Here is a 19,743-nt window from a genome sequence, read left to right on the forward strand (position 1 = left end):
AGTTCACTGTGATATGAAGTGTGGATCTATTTAACGGCTCCCAGTCGGTGGAAGGAGAAGTTGCGATCCTCCACTCTGATTTAGGGTGTCGTTATAAACCTTCCAGATGCCACCGTGGGATGCTCGAGAACATTTCTGCCTCCCTTTTTGTTCCCCCTCTTTTTCTCTGAAGAGACCTGCACACCGTTTCACACACTATTTATCTCTTTTGCCTGCAGTCGTATCAGTGTGCGTGCGCTGGGTTTAAACTTACATTGTGGCGTATCATTTGAAATATTCATCACTATGTCATGAAGACAAATTTAAATGCAGGACTCTGCCTTTTTTTTTTAAATTGATTTTGGAATTTAAAATTCAGCTTGTGATGTCCTCTTCCCTGTGTGTCTTTTGTTAGGTTGCTGAGCTCTATTAAACCCAGCCTGGTGAAGAAAATTAACAGGCTTCCAACACCGATAGCTGGCTTGGTGAGTCCTTTACCCTCACTTCCACCAAACTTCCTTTGGTCCTTTGATTCTCTTGGATCTCTTCTCTCATGCTATTTCTTGCTTTTCCTTTCGTGTCGCATTTCTTTATGCCTGCGTCTCCATCTTCCATTTCTTTTGGTTAGAGCGAAACTTTCATTTCTTATCAAGGTCTGTCTGATGTTAAAAACTTATTTTAATATTTGGAAAAAGTACAAAAACGTTGTACATGACAACATTGCATAGGGGCTTTACTGTAACTTGAGATCATATACTATATATTGATAACTGTGCAGCTTTCCGAAGCAGAAAGGTTACCAACCCTGTCATACCCCAGGTGCCTCATAGACTGTGCATCACGACATAACTTCATTATTGGTCTATGTCTGTTCAGGTTATATATGTTTTGGAATGTGAAACTGTCAGTTCACCAGATTGTTCTAGTCTTTGTGATAAAGGATGTGAGAAAAAATACTCGTAATACTGTCAAACACTGACAATAATGATATGCATTTAACAGCACCAGATGTGTTATCAGGGTTTTATTACAGATACCTGCAGCTGAATTATCTCAGTATTAGTCCTCACAGCCCAGGACATCAGCAGCCATGTGTCCCTCCGAGTCCTTAACGGCTCACACAGACCAACTGTATACTCTGTAAACATATAATATCCACCGGAGGAGCATATATTCCAGTATAATTTGCTGTCTTTCCATTTTATTTCTTTGACTAAACAAACTTTGTTTATTTACTAAAGCCATCAAAACTAATTTTCCATCCTGAAGAAATGCCTTCAAGATTCTTAAAACCATAACCACATAATATGCTGTTGTCCATGGTTTCATTTAAGAATCTTAAGTTTGCTGCCTGTGAATTTCAGTAGACCTGAACACTGATACATTTCAGAGCAGAGTACAGTGCAATACAGTGGAGCCCTTTCATGACAGCCTAAGACCTTGATCTGGATGAAGTGACCTTTCAGGACCACGACCGGCACGTAAACAGAGGCCCACTGAACGTTGATCGCGTTAGAACACATGCGAAACAGTCTTCAATCTCTTTCCTGCCTAACTTGCTCTTAATTGCATTCCTAACTGTTGTCTCAAAGACTGTGTGTGACATTATGTATTTTGTTGATAATATTCTTGACAGAACAGGTTACAGTAAAAGTAATTAAAAATGAAGAATAAAGCTTTGTATTTAGTGGAAACACTGTATAGGGCTATATCCATCTGTGTATCAGCACTGATCACTACATGGTTACTTTCCACACACTGAAGACTCTTTCCACTTTATTCATTAATCATCATACAGGCCACAGCAGTGTGGTGAAAGAAATCAAAATACACTTACAGCTTGTTTTATATCCTTAATGGCACCCATAAAGTTTGACCGCAAGTTTGCGTTATGCAAGTTTAATGGGAGCTGGGTATTATTTGGATCGCAGCATGACAAAACAGACCAGGAAGTCTGAGTTGGGCTGAAATGGCCAACTTAGACTTTATTATGTCATGGCGTCACTAATAGCTGCCAGTGAGCCTTTTCTGGCTTTTTACAAGTGTTGGGTAATTACATAGCCACATTATTTACAGGCCTTTTATTCCACCATACAATCACTGCTAGAATAACATTTGATTATCCCGTTAGAGGTGTTAAACCCATGAGCTTCTGTGCTCACTACATCTTGGTAATGTTCCTGGACTGGATTGTGCTTTTTGCGTTCATTGCTTCATCCGGTTGAACTATCCTGCATTCTTCACTTCATCTAATTGTCCTCCGTTTGTAGGCTAATTGACTAATCAGTTCACCTGCCCTGGTAGACAGCCAGTTTAAAGGCTTTTTAAGGGCTGTCATATCCATCAGGTTTCAGTGCCACAGTTCTACACATTTGTACATTTGTTTTAATTTAAGACAATATCAATAAATTATAATACTTATAAATATGCCTATGAAATCAATCTTGATAAAAATAAACAAGGCATTTCATATATAAAATGAATGTAAATATGAATACACATTTATTAATTACATGGGACTTTTATTTCATAATGCCACATTTACTTCAGTTCTTTTTATTTCTATCTCTTATATTCAAATTAATGGGGTGTAGATATGTCAAAGATTCATACCGAAGTAGCAGCACCAGAATGTGTGGGCGTGCCTACCCAGTATGCCTAGCTTTAATTCTAACTGGCGCTTCAACTGAACAAACCTAGGAGGAATAACTCGGCATGGCCAAAAATGAGCTACAGTAGGGTCTTTGTTTTGTATGCTGTTTCAGCATGCTGTTTCAATCATTAAATTCACTTGTTTGTTTTTGAGGCAAGGAATCTACTGTATAGACTTTGAATATTGTGGCATAGAGTCAGGTTACTGAGGCTACATCCACACGCCGATGTTTTCGTTTTCATACCGTCTCTGTCCAGACAAACATTTTCACACTTTCTGAGAATATCTCCGTCCATACCACCATGCCTGAAAACGCATGTCACTTCTATTCACTCACATGTTGTTGGTAAGCAGCAAGCTGATTCTTTTACTCCATGGCTGGTTGCTTAGATACAGAAAATACAACAGTTTTATTCTACTTCCTATAATAAATGGTCTTGTTTGATTCTTAAGATCCTCCTCTATCTTTACCACACAGGCACTCAGAGACAAATTTACAGTTACAAATCAAAGTTTTACGATATTATGGGTCAAGAAATGGGGTCAACACATGTCTTACTCATTTCCCCTCTTTGTTATTGTCTGTTCTCACACTCGTAGCTCTGCCGAGTGACTGGAAGTCCCTGTCATACTGGAAAACAGTGTTTATGCTTTGTCCGTTGACAATGTCTGTCTGAACTTCACAATAGTTCTGCAGAACAAAATAAGCATAAATAAAAAAAAAAGGAAAGTCCTCATTTTTATTATCGCCCTCCTCAAACCCCCAAACATCGCCTATGTCTGCTCCGTAGGATTGATAATACAAATGATTGATTAAATAATAGTTTACCCATTGTGCATGCAGGCAGTAGTATAATATTATATATATATATATATAATATATATATTTATATTATGCAGAATTAAATTGCACAACGGCTGCTAGCATAGAACACAAGGTCAACAACTCCTCCAATTCATATCCATTTTGAATTAACCCCAGGTAGTGCCACGGTTATCATGGCTGCTGTCGGGGAAGGACAGGTGAGATGATGAGACCCAATAAAGAAGCAAATGTGGGTGCCTGGCTCTATCTCAAAGCCTTTAAGCACTAAGCAGCCTTGGGCAAGCCCAACTGTCATAGCAAGGCTAATGTTAGTTTAACTTTCAGCAGCCAGTTGCTAATCGGAGGCAGAGTAAGGGCAGGTCTTCTGGAAAGTTCCATAAAATAAATTAATTTGGTATTATGAAATAAAAGTACCATGGAATAAATAAACGTAGCATTATGAAATAGAGGTCCGAAATAAATATGTATTTCTGTTAACTTATCTACATGTATTTATTTGTTTCTTTGGCATATTAATTTCTGTATGTATTTATTTATTTATTTGATATTGGTTTAATTGGCATTTCAGACAATATAATCTGAAAACTTGAATTTCACAAGTTGTTTAATGAAGGGTATGTTGTCAAATTTTAATTATCAGGAAATAAATCAAAGCTGCCAAAATCTGTTGTATAAGTGCAGTAACAAATGTTGGTGAAACGTATTCATATTTCTTGTGTGAATAAGCAGTTGATTAATTTCTTGTTGTAGTTGATATTTCAAAGGTTATTTCATCATTAAACTGGGTTATCATTAGAAACTGGTGGCACAAACTAGTAAACAACTACCCTTATTGGCCCAAGGAGAGGCCAAACATTACCTGACCATCATTGACTGGCCCAAAGGGGCGGATGAATCATCCACTAAAGACAACATGTTTACAGTTTGAGGACGACATTCAAAAAGAAAAAAGAAAGATCACACCTGCTGGTTTTATGCCACTCTGAACAATATGACCCTTTATATTTTCATAATTCTGTCTTTTAGCTTCTTCCTGTGGCTTTGCAGGGATTTTTCTTCCTCGCGGCTGTGATTAAAGAGGTGAGAAACACGTAAACAAGGGGTCTGGTGTTATCTGGACTATCGTAATAAAACACAGGCGACTCCCCCTTCCTCTTCCTGTTTGGGGACTAATGGGGAAATGAGTCTCTGAGGAGGCTTGGCTGTTTTGTAATGAGAGCAGCTACCTCAGTGCTTTGGCAGCTCGGCCTGTATGGCTCAGTGTTTGTCTGAACAGGTTGGTTGTTGCGTGCTCTGTTCCCAGCCGTCTCCGGGTCGACTGGTATGCTCATGTTTTATGGTGTGTAAACAGACGCGTAGTGGAGAGCGCCTTGCAAGTTGAATAGTAGTAATACACAAGATTGGCGCAACAGTGTAAAAACATGTTAAAAAAACACTTAAACTGTTATGTAAAACTCTTGTAATTACGGCTTTGGGGATTACCGGTTTTCATATTCATTTGAGGGATTGTATGGGTCATTAGTATCTTGAGATAATTGAACTGCCCTTGGTACTGTGGGAGGTTTTTGAAGTCCTGACAGTTATGCTAAAGTTACGTTTTCTCCAGTTTAATGTCAGATATGAAGAAGATTTTACTTAAATTATGCAATAACATAGAATACATGGAAAGTGTGTACTCTAGTCTGTCACAATACTGGATATTTGAGGCTAATACAGTTTTTAGTTTGTGTGTTTTTTGTTGTCACATTTGCTGAAAGTGTATTTTAAAAATAAACACAATTCTTAATCAAACCTTTTTTGATAGGATCTTCCAATTATTTATCGTGACTGCTACATATACAGAGCATGACATTTTGCAGCTGGAAAATGAACACGTCAGGCCTCTCTGTTAAGATCAACAGTGTTTTTAAATAACTCAAACATATGTCTTATGTATTGTTACATATGACCAACATATACATACTGATAACTTCAGTTGGCTAATGTCTGATATACTAGTCTAACTCTAGCGAACGCATTGAAATCTATTTTGACACAAATATGATTTGTCTATGAATATATATTATTAAAAACTGCATTTTACTACACAATACAGCACATGGAGTACAACAGGGGAGTACATTAAGAACACACAATGCAGCATGCTGGGATTCTCCCCTCCACCTTGCTCTGATTTTATTTGTGGGTGTTATCCTTGGCAGGGAGAGAAAAAGAATTGCAACCTAGTGGCTTGTTTCCTCATGCTGGGTAGTTTTCCTCTGGACTCTGTCAAGGTCCAACATCAGGGTGTGAGCACTGATCCTCTTCCCTTGTTGGTCTAATCCTGGTAGTCAGATATTGTTTAAAATGATGGTTATGTTCCAAATACCTAGGCTCTTTTTTTCCCTCACACACACACTCGTACACATGTAGGTGCAGTAGACACATACGTATACGCATATAAACACACACACACACACAATACTAGTCAATGTCATGTGCAGCCAGTAATATTGAATATGGAATATGTGTATTTATATCAATAAATTATTGTCTCATACTTACCAAAACTCTTACTTTTAACTCTCAACTTTGACCATATATTTGTTTTGTTGAAAATGTCATTTTGACGGTCCTTAGTGATTTTATTTCTTCTTTACCCTTTTTGCTGTATTTTATTTCTTAATTGTATAATTTGTTAATTGAACCACAATCTTGTTATTTCCAAACCAGGTAACACAAATGTATTATGACATTTTATGTAATTGAGTGGATAAGAGCTCTTGTCTGAGTCAATCGCCTACCTCCCAATCCTTCCACAAACACATTCAGCTGTCAGTCATTTCTTCGCTGTAGACGCCCAGTTTCCTGTGGCAGTGACCTGTAAATCATCACAATGTAATGCTCACTTCTTAAGATACACACATGCATGCACACGCCAAAAAAACACTAAATGATACTGTTCGCCATCGCACAAGTTGCTACTAAATGTGCCTGTTTCTTTGTCAGTTGGCTTATTTATTTCAGTGTTTGTTATTTAAATTCCAGACTGTGTGACATACGGGCTGGAAAATGGAGAAAACCTGTGAGACAAAATGGTTTCGCTGCTGAAGTTAAAGTTGTTGTTGCTCTATGATAGCTGAGTGTTGTTGTCAGCACCACCAGATCCCCAACTAGACTTGGCTAAAACTTTCAAACACTCCCTTTTTGATAAAGACTTTGGTTCCCTTGGTGGTTCCTTATCAAACTGCTTCTAAGGTCCTGTCTGTGAGAAAAATCTCATTACAATGCCAAGAGTTAAAGATTGCACAACATGTAGTAGGTAGGGCTGAGGGCTGCATGATTATAGCAAATATTATTTAGTTTGTTTCATTACGTGTATGTCTTGGCTTCAGAGAAGAGGCAGTGTCTTTGATTTGATCATGATTCATGTCAGGACGCGTTAACTGTCAGGTCTGTACGCCCCGAGATCGTATCTTAACCGCATTGGGATCCGATCAGACCAAATGCTGAGGTCACCTGGCTCGTGTTGAGTTGGAGAGCATGTGTGATCAATCCGGACTATTTATCAAACGGGAGTTCTCCTCCTGAGCAGAGCAAAGGGAAGAGAGGAGGAGAACCTTGGCTGAAGCCCACTGTGACTCGTGTTTAGTTCCTACTGATGAAAACCCAACATTCCCTGGTTTTGCTGCTTCAAAATTGAAGCTTTTAGATAACAAAATTACAGGGGACTTTTATTGTGAAGAATTTATTGATTTTTAAATATTTTTATCACCAAAAAAGCAGGGTTTTGTTACAAATCAAATAAAACAAGTCTATTAATACTGCATGGAGGAAAACAAACAAGTTTTATTGTAATGCATTCATAGGAAATTAAATGTCTCCACCTTTTTAAGGCCATGCCTGTGACCACGAAATGCATCCGACCAGACAGGTCGCATTGGAGGGTCAAGTGTGTACATATGTGGACACATTTGAGTGACTCCAATTTTAGCAAGCATGTATTAGGTATACTTGGTCTGCTCAATGAAACATTATTGAGAGAGTTCAGTCTTCCACTTTACTCTTCCAGATTTTAAAACATGTCCAAGTGTTTGCACAATTGCAATCTGGAAATCGTTTAATTTCAATTGGTTCATGAGCATAGTGAGTAAGTACTTGCTGTATGTTTACAAAAAAAAAAATCCCCCCTGTTAAACTTAACTGCATAATCTGATCCAGTGGTGTTATCTGGATCATATTTGGGTCTGTTTACATGAAAACAAAAGGTTTGGCAGCCCCTGTTAAAGATTGTCCCCCCACCCTAAATTACTCCCTTGTTGTTTGTCAAGTGATTTTTGATCATTTCTGATATCTTGATAATGTTCTTCAATAAAGCCCATATCGATATTAATTAAATCCAACTAGACTTAAAACCCTTTAATTTAAAGTTGCGTGTGTGTGTGTGTGTGTCGAGTATTTGTGTGTGTGTCTTGAGTATTTATTTGTGTGTGTGTGTGTGTGTGTGTGTGTGTGTGTGTGTGTGTGTGTGTGTGTGTGTGTGTGTGTGTGTGTGTGTGTGTGTGTGTGTGTGTGTGTCTTAAGTGTGTGTCTTAAGTGTGTGTGTGTGTGTGTGTGTGTGTGTGTCTTGAGTATTTGTGTGTGTGTGTGTGTGGGTGGGGTTGCCTCAGCAGGAGAGCAGAAATGGCGTACACAGGAAGCTGATGGGTGGGTTTGGAGTGGGTGTTTTGCGACGAATGGGAAAGGATCGTGAGAACAAGTGTTTCCAAGTTTGTTTGTTTATGTGTTTGTAGCCGTGCATGTATTCTGACACCAGCTAGTGCGTACATGCCAATATCTCTCTTACTTCTGTATGAGTTCATGAAAGGATCTATATTTAAAACAGCATTTTGTCTCAATGTGTGTATATTGTATGTGGATGTAACCGCATTGTACTTGGTGTGTAAGAGAGATGGAGAGAGAAAGTGCTCAGGACAATCAGGGTGGAGAGGAAATGGTGACACCCTGAGAGAGAGAGAGAGAGAGAGAGAGAGAGAGAGGAAGGGAAGGGCTTTTGCTGTAGCCATCTGAAGGATAGAGAGACATAGAAACAAAGAGGGAGAACCTGGGAACAGGAGAGGGAGCTCGGCTCAGGTTGCATCCAACAAAGAGTTTGTCTGAGAGCAGAGGAGAGAGAGAGAGAGAGAGAGAGAGAGAGACAGAGACGGAGAGAGAGGACGACTGAGAAGATGGGGAGAGAGTAAATGTTAGGAGAGAAGAAAAAGAAGGCCTGATCGGGGGAAAGCAGGTGAAGGAGGGTGGATTAAAACGGAAGCCAATTGAAGGAAGCAAAAGGTGAAGAGTGAAAGTTGGATTAATCTGAAAGAGGAGATGTATGAAAGCCGTCCACAAAACCTGCTGGTGTCACGTTTCTGTCAAACAGGTATCCGTGTGTGTGCGTGTGCGTGCGTGGTGATTTACTTTTGCATGTTTTTATGAAGGGTAACTTTATGAATTTATCCTCTTCAAATAGGGAACTCTTTACCCATTTTAATTTTTATGAATTATTGGACTACTGGGACAATAGCTCAGTAAATGGTTGGCTTGGCTCAAGGTTAGAACTGGGTTTATGTTAAGCGTAGTGTATATATTGGAGTCATTATGTCGGTGAGAACAGACCTACTAGAAGTACTGAGTATTGCAGTGTGTTTACAGGTGTGTGTCCATGTTTAGATTAACGGTGTGTGCCATGCTTAATGAGCTGTAGCGCCATAACAGTATTTTTTATACAAACGGTATGAATCTTAGTGAATCAGCTAGATAATGTTTGTGTCATGGGTGTGTTTGGGTTAAGACCTTGTGCAGTAAATGGACCTGCCCATGCGTTGCCTTCTGTCTCTGTTTATCCTGATGAAACTGTGTCTGTGTGTGTGTGTGTGTGTGTGTGTGGGTTCTTTGCAGGACAACCTCAGTGTCTTCCTACGTGGCTGTGAGGAGTTGGGACTGAAAGGCTCCCAGCTATTTGACCCTGGAGACCTGCAGGACACGTCGACGCACCCCACTGCCAAGTAAGTCTCAATGATCACGAGGCACACACACACACACACACACACACACACACACACACACACACACACACCTGTCGAGCAGTAATGTGTGGATGTGTGTGCATTTCTTTCAGTATCCACCAAGTCTTGTGTAGAGGACATCGAGTTTAGCACTTTGAAGAAATGTTTTTGTTCTTCATCTATTTGGATGGTAACTTGAGAGATGGATTATCTTTTTTTGTTTGAAAAATACGGTCTTGACCTGACGGTGTTATGAGCATTTGTCTTGTTTTGTCTTTGAAAAGACACCTGGACAAGAAGGCAGCATAAAATTCTGTTTTGACTACAATCACCAGATGTTTTGTAGATGACATAAAGTGGACACATATGTGGTTAAATAAAGGTTGCACAAAACAGAAAGATGGTGCTGTTCTTTCAAAGCACAAATGATGTAAAGCTTTTATAATTTCTCTCAGGAACAGATGGAAGAGTTGTCTTCAGTAGAGTAAACCAAGAAAATAATGAGGTGCAGGGGATAAGACACATGTTTTACAGGGTTACAGCTGCAGTATTTGATGGAGTGTGGTGGATACTACTTATAACAGTTGATTTATATGAGCAAATGTGTAAAAAATGTCTATGATTACCAGTTTACTGGCCGGCCATAACAAACTCATCTCAAGCTGCACACACAGTAGCAGTAGTCTTCCAGTTGACCTTCCAATTTTGACCATGAAAACAGAAGTTGAACATTTAGTTGCCATCCTGGAGTTTTTGTGCACATACATATTGAAATGTTGATAGTGAGTAAAGTCTGTATTTCACTATATTGTTGATGAGGAACACTTCAGTTGTGTCTTAAATTATGTTTTGTTTGTATCACTGGTTATGTGTCTTTTACTGTCAGTCACCCTGTCTGTCATTCTGAGCATCAGACAATCACCCACTTCACTGCCAACATAAATAACTAACCGGGAGTCAATGGAAGTTTGCAGAGCCTGTGTCAGTGAACGAACAGTACCACATCTGTTTAGCACAACTCATCTCTGTCCAAATACAACACTCACTCACTGAACCATAACTCCTACTTTGTTGCTTGGTAACAAAGACAAGCACATGTTGTTTCTTAAGATATACTGTACTTCTTTGTTTGTGTGTGTGTGTGTGTGTTGGGGGGGGTAAGGTGCTGCCAGATTTGAGGGAGAGAGAGGGAGGAGTGTTAATCTTAACTGGTCTCAGCTGCTTGACTGGTTCTGTCAAGGAATTCTTTGAAAGCTCTGAGGTGTGTTTGCGTGTTTATATACACTACTGTTTATGTAGCCTTTTGTTGCGTGCAACCATCACCCGGTTGCACGCATTTAGCTCCAGTTTAAACAGGGACGCTATTGTTTTCAGTAATGGTCCATTTACTCCTCTCTGTTTCTTCAATAATAAAAAGCAATATATGAGCAATCTCTACAGTTGGCACAAACTGAAAAGGAAATATTTGAGTCATTGTTGAAGAGGCCCTGTGCTATTTCCAGTTGTTATGTAACACTCTGGTGTACAGGATGCTATTCTTGCCACTTGTACCCATGACAGGAAGCAGTTTCAGTGCTTCTCCCCTCTGAGTCTCAGGACAGGTGTTTACTCATCCAGCAAACCACTTTGGACAGGCTAGCGTAAAGACAGACAGGTTCTGATACACTGTGAGCTGAGGCCTGAAATACCTCCTGTTCCTCTGGTGAAAAAGGATCGATTTCCAAGATAAGGGACCGCTTGCCAGGCAGTCAATGAGAGTAAAGAGATGTTGTGTTTCCATACAGCTGCTTATTTCACAAAAATGTTTTGAAATGTTCTCACTTGGGTAAAAATAATGTGAAAATGAATTAATTAATACTAACTAGTATTACATTTACTACTACTCTTTACTGTCAACACAAATATTGCATGCTTTAATACAAAATAAATATATGTAGTAATATCAACAAAACCTGCTCATTTCTGAGAGGTTTCTTTTGACAGATTTTATTAATAAACATTTAAAGACTCCCGGGGCCAGATTAGTGGTTGAGTAAAGCCTGCATCATTATTTCTATAATCTTTTGTAATGGTGTGACATTTATGTTTCTGTTCATCGCTGATACTGTTTGCATTAAATCATGCTGAAACTGAGAGAAACACAAAGAGACACAGAGAGAAAAGGGTAAATATGATGCAATACCTTATGGAATCTGTCATTCAGGTTTGCTTCTACAGGGTAACGGCAAAAAACGACAACCTTTCTCTTTGTATATTTAGTTAGCTGACAGAAAGGTGGAGAGTTTACAGATCGTTCCCTCCGGCTTGCTCTTCTCCTCTTCTGCCACCCCTCTCATTCTCAGGTCACATGTCATGGAAAATCCACGCAACTGCAATTTGGTTGTCACTTATGTGTTGAGTGAATCGGGCTTTGTGACTATGGAAACCATCCCATAATGTACTCGTCACTTATCTTTTTTCCAAGAATGATCTGTGTTTACTCAGATCTCGAGCCCGACCAATTTTGGGGGCTGATGACGATATTGATATATACCTATATTCATACCTATAACTGGGAAGTATATAATCGAATTCGTTTTTTTCATGAAAGCGTACTCATTTTCTTTGTCTTAGTTAGTTAGTACATTTGTTTGTTAATTAAGTAGTGTTTTTTGCTATCATTGGCCACTGTCAGACAAACACAATCACAGCTACCTCACAACGAGCACCAGAAAGAGAAACCAAATCCCAACTATGCTGGCTGCTCTCCATTGGCTCCTTTTCAGAACAGTATCAGTTTTTTCAGACTGATTGATCTCCTTTAGGACTAGTGTGGGCTGGTTATGTTGCAGAGCATTTAACCAAATGACTCTGAGCACAGATAGCTTCTTTGGTGACCAGGCTTCTACATTAGGATAAGAATACTTAAGAATACTTTAGACTTTCAACTTTTGATTTAAATAGAGTAAGGAGAGAGAGAGAGAGAGAGAGAGAGAGAGAGAGAGAGAGAGAGAGAGAGAGCTCTTTGTTTCCCTCTCTTATCTGTAGTATCTGTTTCTACAACACAAGTGTGTTATTATTATATGATTATTGTCGATACCCAGTACTGTACGGGCGTAGCTGATGGAGGCCAAATGTGTGTTTTGATTCTGATTGAAGCAAAAGTGTGAAGTATGCTGTGTAGACGAGGCAGATTCTGATGGTCTTCTTGGCATTTATTGGTTTGACATGCCAAGAGTGCTGGGATCACAATTTTTACTCTATTAAGCATTTCATAGCCAGTGGCTCTCACTAAAGAAGTTTCATTTTTCTGCTGGCTTAATGTGCTTTGATCTGGTTTTGTGTGTGTGTGTGTGTGTGTGTGTGTGTGTGTGTGTGTGTGTGTGTGTGTGTGTGTGTGTGTGTGTGTGTGTGTGTGTGTGTGTGTGTGTGTGTGTGTGTGTGTGTGTGTTTTTATGAAGGGTAACTTTATGAATTTATCCTCTTCAAATAGGGAACTCTTTACCCATTTTAATTTATGAATTTTATGAATTTTTGGACTACTGGGACAATAGCTCAGTAAATGGTTGGCTGTGTGTGTGTGTGATTTTTAGTCTTTCTCTCATGCTGCTATGTTTCCCTCTCTTAGCCTATAAGTATCTGTTTCTACAACACAAGTGTGCATTGAGGTCAGTTTAACAACTGCTTCATTCCACTTCCTATTTATAGCGTTAAGTGGTGATCTGCAAGATCTGCATCTTTTCATTTTGGCAACATTTGAGGTGTTCAGTGGCCACTGTTGTGGTGTTTCTGCACCCCACCTCCCCAGAGATCCCTTGGCAGTCAAACTAAATGGCCAACACTGACATCTATCTCTTCTGATTTTCTGGTGAAGGATTTGTGTTCGTTGTGTGAACGATGACTGCTGATGCAAAATGGTAGATCAAGAGGCGATTTTTTATATTCCATTGTAGGCATGTCAGGATTATCCTAGCCAAAATAATTGCGATAAATGATATTATCCAAATAATCATCAAAATGTGCTTGAAATGGCACTAAAACATACTGGAATCACTTTACATTGAGTTGAGAAAACAAATATTTTTATCGCATCACAGATGAGACGGATAACTTTTCTTAGTGAACATCCTTTTTAGTGAAAACCAATCAAATAATCTCAAATAAGATGATCATGAATAATATGGTCTCATATCATAGGTTGCATAAATAAAGGATACATTCATTTAAAAAAATATGTTTGTATCCTGTATTAAATCTCTTTCTCTGCCATGTCAGTGAGCTAGACATCTTTTTCAAATCACTCGCGTGAAGATATTTACGATTATCCTGATAATTGAATTCACAACAATCTATTATTCCATTACTATTATAGAGTGATTTAATCTCAGTGTATGATCAAATCCTATATCTTCCCACCCCTATTACATTGTTTAGTCTATGTTTTATATAGCTGAAGTCACACTGCAGCCAGTGAACATAACTGGACATATTAAATAAATACATAACCAAACAACAAACTGGATCCTGAGATGTAAGTGTAGAGTCTGCTCGTTCTGCCTGCGTGGGCTACACTCACTGCAGATTCCTCTGTACTGTACAGTCAGTAGGTTTTGCTTTTGCGGCTGTTTTGCAAGGATCTGTGGGAGTGTGGTTGGTTGAAAAACTGTCTCCCTTTATTTTTTTTTGTAAGATATTTCATTCAAAAACACCAGGAATCGATGTCTCACACTGTCTCCCTCTCTTTTTCATACTTCCAGGGGAAGTGACTGCAGCCGAAAGCTCAGGAATGTAAGTGATACTTCTGGATTACAGTGGGATCATTTGTTTGGGGGCTAAATGTATGTTTGGATGCAAACTGTTATTATGGTCCAGTGTTTCTGTTCTGGTCTGCTCTTATCATGTGTGTTACAGTTTTGCCAGTTCTGTTCACTCTACATTCATCTGTTTATTCTGCTAGCTTTGTCTTTTAGCCTATTGTATGTGCTCTACCTGCTTATATAATCTATTCAATCTTTTAGCTCTGCATATTGTGTTGTGTATTTGATCCGCATCCTACAACTCCATTTTGATCTCCCTATTCTACTTGTGTTTTGTCATTTGTCTCTATCTCTTCTAACAGTGTGTTCTTACTCTCCTTACTCTATCCATGCTTTGTCAGTGACACACAGAATCCACCTGCATGGTTCATGTTCTTTTGTCCCCATGTTCTGTTCTTTTTGTTTTTGTGCTTTCTCCCTTCTCTTTAATTTGTTACAGTTATGAATATTTCAACACCAGTACCCTTTTCACGTATACCTGCTCTATCTTCTTCTCCCTATTTGGTCTATTTTAGTTTTTCCCATTCTGCTAAACAAGTGTTGTATACTGTTGTTCAAATATGCCTCAACCCCTTCACTTTTTCTATTAATTCAGCTTTAAGAAGAACACATAATGCTAGCCCTGCCCACTCTGCAGTCAGAGCAGGGTCTATCTCTCTCTCTCTCTCTCTCTCTCTGGCTCTCTCTCTCTGGCTCTCTCTCTCCCTCTCTCTCTCACTCTCTCCCTCTCTCCCTCCTCTCCTCCTGCTGATGCTGCTGTGAACTGTACAAGTCAATGTGTTGAGCTGCAGAGGGCCTGCTAGCTTATTTAGCTGACTACTCACAGGGACTCTTACATTAGCCAGCATTTGCAGCAATTGCAAACGGGCAACAAACTCCCAGCAGTTAAAAGCTTCAGGACCTGCTACCACGATATGTTATGGATTATTTATGGACAGACTGAGGACTTGGATTTGATAGCTGCTGTCTCTGCAGCACATCACATATTGAGAGGTGAAGGAACTGCATCGAAAATGTTCTGCTGATTTGGTGATAAAGGTGTTGTTTCGGAGATGGGATGTTGAAACAAAGTAGGTATTGCATGGATGGGTAGAATATTGTTGGAGATGATCATTTAGCAGCGCAGGAGTGATGTGTATGTCCCGCTACAGGTCTACGGATTGTGATGTGCTTAAATCAGTGCATTGTGCATGCATGCGCTTGTGTGTACAGTATGTGTTGACATTGGAGGTGCATTTTTCGGATGTATTCATGTCCTTGTGTAGGCATCACTTAGGTGTGTGTGCACATGAAACAAAGAGGTGATTGTTGTATTTCAGTTGTACTTTGACAGGTCTTTCCACATCTGCCAGCTGCTGAAACCGAAGAGACAAAGCAAGTGTGACGCTGTGCAGTACTTCACTGTCAGTCCTGCCATTTATATTTCTGTCAGTCAAAACACCACTGACATGTTTTCTTTGAACTACAGTAGCCTGGTGCTTGTGTCCCAAGTGTTGGTTGTGTACAGTTGTTTGATGTAGGTTTAGTGTTGCATGTCTGAATCATGCAGGGCACAGTTGTGGCATGTTTTCCCATTCAGTGTGTGCAGTTGAGATCAATATGGATCTGTTTAAAGCATACTAGTAAGCAACTGAAACACATTTGGTGCTGACCCACTTCCAATGGGAGTTGACACGGATATGAGCATTATACTGGTGACACAGAAGCAATAAACTCTGCTGCACATGCTGTTAATATTAGCCGATAATGAAGCATTATTTTAGCACTAGAAGTTGTAGATTAATGGAATTCTGTGATGAAGCAAGAGGAAACTTCTTGTGCATCTAATAGACATAAAGACGTGTGCCTAACTAAGTCTTTTAAAGTGATGGTTCGGAGTAAAATGCACCCTAGGTAATTTCCACCAAGACATCCAGCCAAACACCCCCTTAGAAGCATTTTTAGCGATGGTCAGCATTGGTCAAGATAGGGCTATCAGCCGAATGGCTTAGTAATAGCGCGATGGTACATAGTGTATATCTCGTAAATTACCCCACTAATAATGCATGGAATGTTACCAACCTTCTGCAGTAGTACACATAGGGTCTGTACTCACAAAACGATGCATTTTAAAGTTTGTAAGTACACCAGGAGTTTATTTAAAAGAACACTTGCCTGATAGCTTCTACTGCTAAAGCTACCGCTGTTGCGTAGGCAGCACTTCCATGTTTACCCAGCTTTTTCTTCTTCTTTGTTGGTGTTTAATGGCAGTCGGCGTTTACCCAGTTTCGAGTTTCACGCCAGAGTATGAAAGAGTTTCGCAGATTTTTTATAAATGCTTGTATTATCATGTCAACTCTTGTCGACCTGATAATAGAAGCATTTATTAAAAAAAATTAAGCAAATTTTTTTCATACTCTCGCGTGAAACTCGTGAACACCAACGAAGAAGAAGAAGAAGAAGCTGGGTAAACACGGAAGTGCCATCCACGCAACAGCGATAGCTTTAGCAATAGAAGCTATCAGGCTAGTGTTCTTTTAAATAAACTCCTGGTGTACGTACAAACTTTCAAATGCCTGGTTTTGTGAGTACAGACCCTATGTGTACTACTGCAGAAGTTTGGTAACATTCCATGCATTATTAGTGGGGTAATTTACGAGATATACACTATGCACCATCGCACTATTACTAAGCCATTCGGCTGATCGCCCTATCTTGACCAATGCTGACCATCGCTAAAAATGCTTCCAAGGGGGTGTTTGGCTGGATGTCATGGTGGAAATTACCTAGGGTGCATTTTACTCCGAACCATCACTTCAACAGTGGTTTTGATCTTGATTTGGAAAGAGTTGTGAGTTGATCTCTGGTGATTTGTTGTCCGCTCTTTTGAAGTGTGCTTGAGCAAAACATTAAATCCCTCCCTGCTGTAGCACTGCATCTGAGTAAGGCTAATTCTTTACTTTGGGCTTAAAAGATGAATTTCCCCTCAAAAATCAGCACAATAACACACAGAGAGGACTTTGTGCTTCTTCTGAACAGCAGGCCACTCAGTTAATTCTAGTCTTCTTCCAAGTGTGTTTGAATGGCGGCAGAGGGTGTTTACACTGACAGTATGACTGATATAAACACATTAAGCCATGCTGAGCTTTCCTATCAAAGCAATCCCTGTGGAGTTCTGGTTGACATGGACACAGTAAATATAGCTGGGAACACTTGGCTCAGAGTGCTAAAGGTACAGATCCCCTATTGGCTACAGCCAATCTGTACATTCTGCATTTTAGCTATTGAACTGACACCAAAGGGAGTTGCTCTGAATGCAGAAAGTTTCACTTCCTCGGTCGCATTCAGCATTAATAAGAACACTGGGTTACAAGCAAGACAACAGAGCTATGGCCTCCTTCAGTAACTGATTATATAGGTTTACTGTGTTGGAAGGGGATGCAGTTGACCTGCTAATGTATGCACTCAAGGCTAAGCTAGCTAACAGGAAATATAAATCACGTGACCCCCGAAGAGGTGCTGTATTTTAGCAGGAGAAGTGCCTGTGGCTGGTTTCAAGGTCAGAACAATGGCTCTTATCGTAAGTGTGCAGGAAGCATTGGCTAACATGTATCTTCTTTGGAGAAGACTTGATTGCAGTGACCAGAAAACAACAACCTTGTATTGCTTTGTTGGGACAAAGGTGAAAGGAACAGTTTCAACAACAACATAGTTTCTAGTGTTTGCTCTGTGAACTTATTTCCCTTTAATACAGCCACGAGCTGACAAAATATTATCTATACCCATGTAATCCATTTAGATGACTAGTGAAATGTTTCATATGTTGGAGCCAACTCTGGCTTCAAACTAATTGGCTCAATGTACCTTGATTGAATTTTTTGTATTGCTGGTCTAATGGATAGCATGCATGGATCAAAGGTTTCTGGACTCCAGTGAGGAACTTGAGTTTAAGATCAAGCCGGAACAGTTCACTCTCTCTGAAGCATGTGTTACCATAATTTATTCATTATAGTTTTAAATGAATCCGGGCAAGAAGATACAATCATAGTGAATATAGTGACTGGAAATGAAGCCCTACCCAGAAAAAATAATGGATATCTGTTATTGATTTCAATTGTTACGGAGTTGGACTATTGTACTTTGGGATTTTTTTTTTTTTTACAAAGTGTCATCATAATGTCTCAATGTATTATTTTTTTCTTTCCTTTTAGGTTTTAATCACCATCTACTGGTTGGGTCGTGCTGCCAACGGCTGTACCTCCTACAACGGTCCCACACTGGACCTGAAAGAGTTTGAGGGCCTGCTGTTACAGATGCGAAAGGTTTGCTAAGTCATGTTTAGCAATGTCTAGGCCTAAAAATAACATATGCATCTAAATCTAAAGTACAGGGATAATTAAGTCAGGAGCTGCTGTTGTATTACAAATCTCCTATCAAGCTGGTATAAGCACAGCTGGTATAAGAGGAAGAGAAAAGCTGCCCAAGAAATGCCCAAAATACACTGGACAACTTATTTGGGGATTCACTGCATGAGTGTGTTTGTTTAAATGTGCACAGACTTGTCAGAAGTCATCTCAGGCCTTGTGTAAGACACCTGACCCGAAGTCCAGGGATGACCTCTCAAACTGGTCTCTTGTGTCAGTCATCTTGATCTGGTTCCAACCCATTACCAACCAAAAAGGACAAAAACATTTCACATTTGTCTTCAGACGCATACAGACACACTATGACAACCACTCGTAACCATGATGTCACCCTCATGCTATTTATTCCACAACGTGACGTCCCTCTTCTGCTTTATAAAACTGAGACACCGCTGCCAAGTCAGCAGAATAACTTTCCCAGATGTTCACACGTTGACCAAAACAAAAAGCCACGTTTCTATGAGACAAAAAAGACATCAATAATAAAATGAGATTTGGAAAGCACATCGGGTGCATGTATTAAAAATGTAATTGGCAACAACAATTGACTTTTAATGCTTATGAAATGGAAACTAGACCTTTTTAAAAAAATGATGATTGTAATGCAAGAAGCAGGTAAATGTGTGAACCAGCTGCATTTTATCTGCTCGCTTACTGTTGGTGGAATGAGAGAGAGGGAGGCATTTCAGTGATCAAACCTTTTAAGCTCTAAATGCAATGTGTACATTTTAGGTCAAGGCAACAAGAACAAACTCAAACATTTGGTTTAGAAGTGTTCACACCCATCCATCTGTCCAACACTACTTGACTGTGCTATGTCACTGCTGCTTCATCAATGACTGTTGAATGTGTGTTAGATGAAGAGATGAGTAAGACAGAAATTCTGTGGCAGGAGGATTGGAAGTTACATGTTCCAGGGGTCAGGAAAAGGAAGTCTTTTAGTAGACAGGAAAGGCCTTTTCCCACCTTCCATTAGCTGCATAGATGTTTGAACTGTAGACAGACAAAGGGAAGGGTCACTGAGGTGAAGAGAGAGCAATTGGAGCAGAAGAAAGCTGAG

The 19,743-nt window shown here is 39.6% G+C and overlaps 1 protein-coding gene across 8 annotated transcripts in view; it reads left to right on the forward strand.

Moving 5' to 3' along the window:
- Positions 1–19,743, forward strand: part of LOC311013223 (LIM and calponin homology domains-containing protein 1-like) — an 81,687-nt gene that overhangs the window by 35,023 nt on the left and 26,921 nt on the right. For 7 of the 8 annotated variants that reach the window (XM_084009199.1, XM_084009201.1, XM_084009200.1 and 4 more), the window contains exons 3-6: positions 395–464; positions 9,378–9,484; positions 14,221–14,251; positions 18,471–18,581. In XM_084009199.1, coding sequence (XP_083865325.1) covers positions 395–464; positions 9,378–9,484; positions 14,221–14,251; positions 18,471–18,581 — 319 coding nt within the window. Of the gene's footprint in view, positions 1–394; positions 465–8,563; positions 8,860–9,377; positions 9,485–14,220; positions 14,252–18,470; positions 18,582–19,743 lie in introns of those variants that run through there. The other variant, XM_084009204.1, reaches the window with a different exon arrangement.

This window comes from Eutrigla gurnardus (assembly GCF_963514095.1).
Source record: "Eutrigla gurnardus genome assembly, chromosome: 5".
Lineage (NCBI taxonomy): Eukaryota > Metazoa > Chordata > Actinopteri > Perciformes > Triglidae > Eutrigla > Eutrigla gurnardus.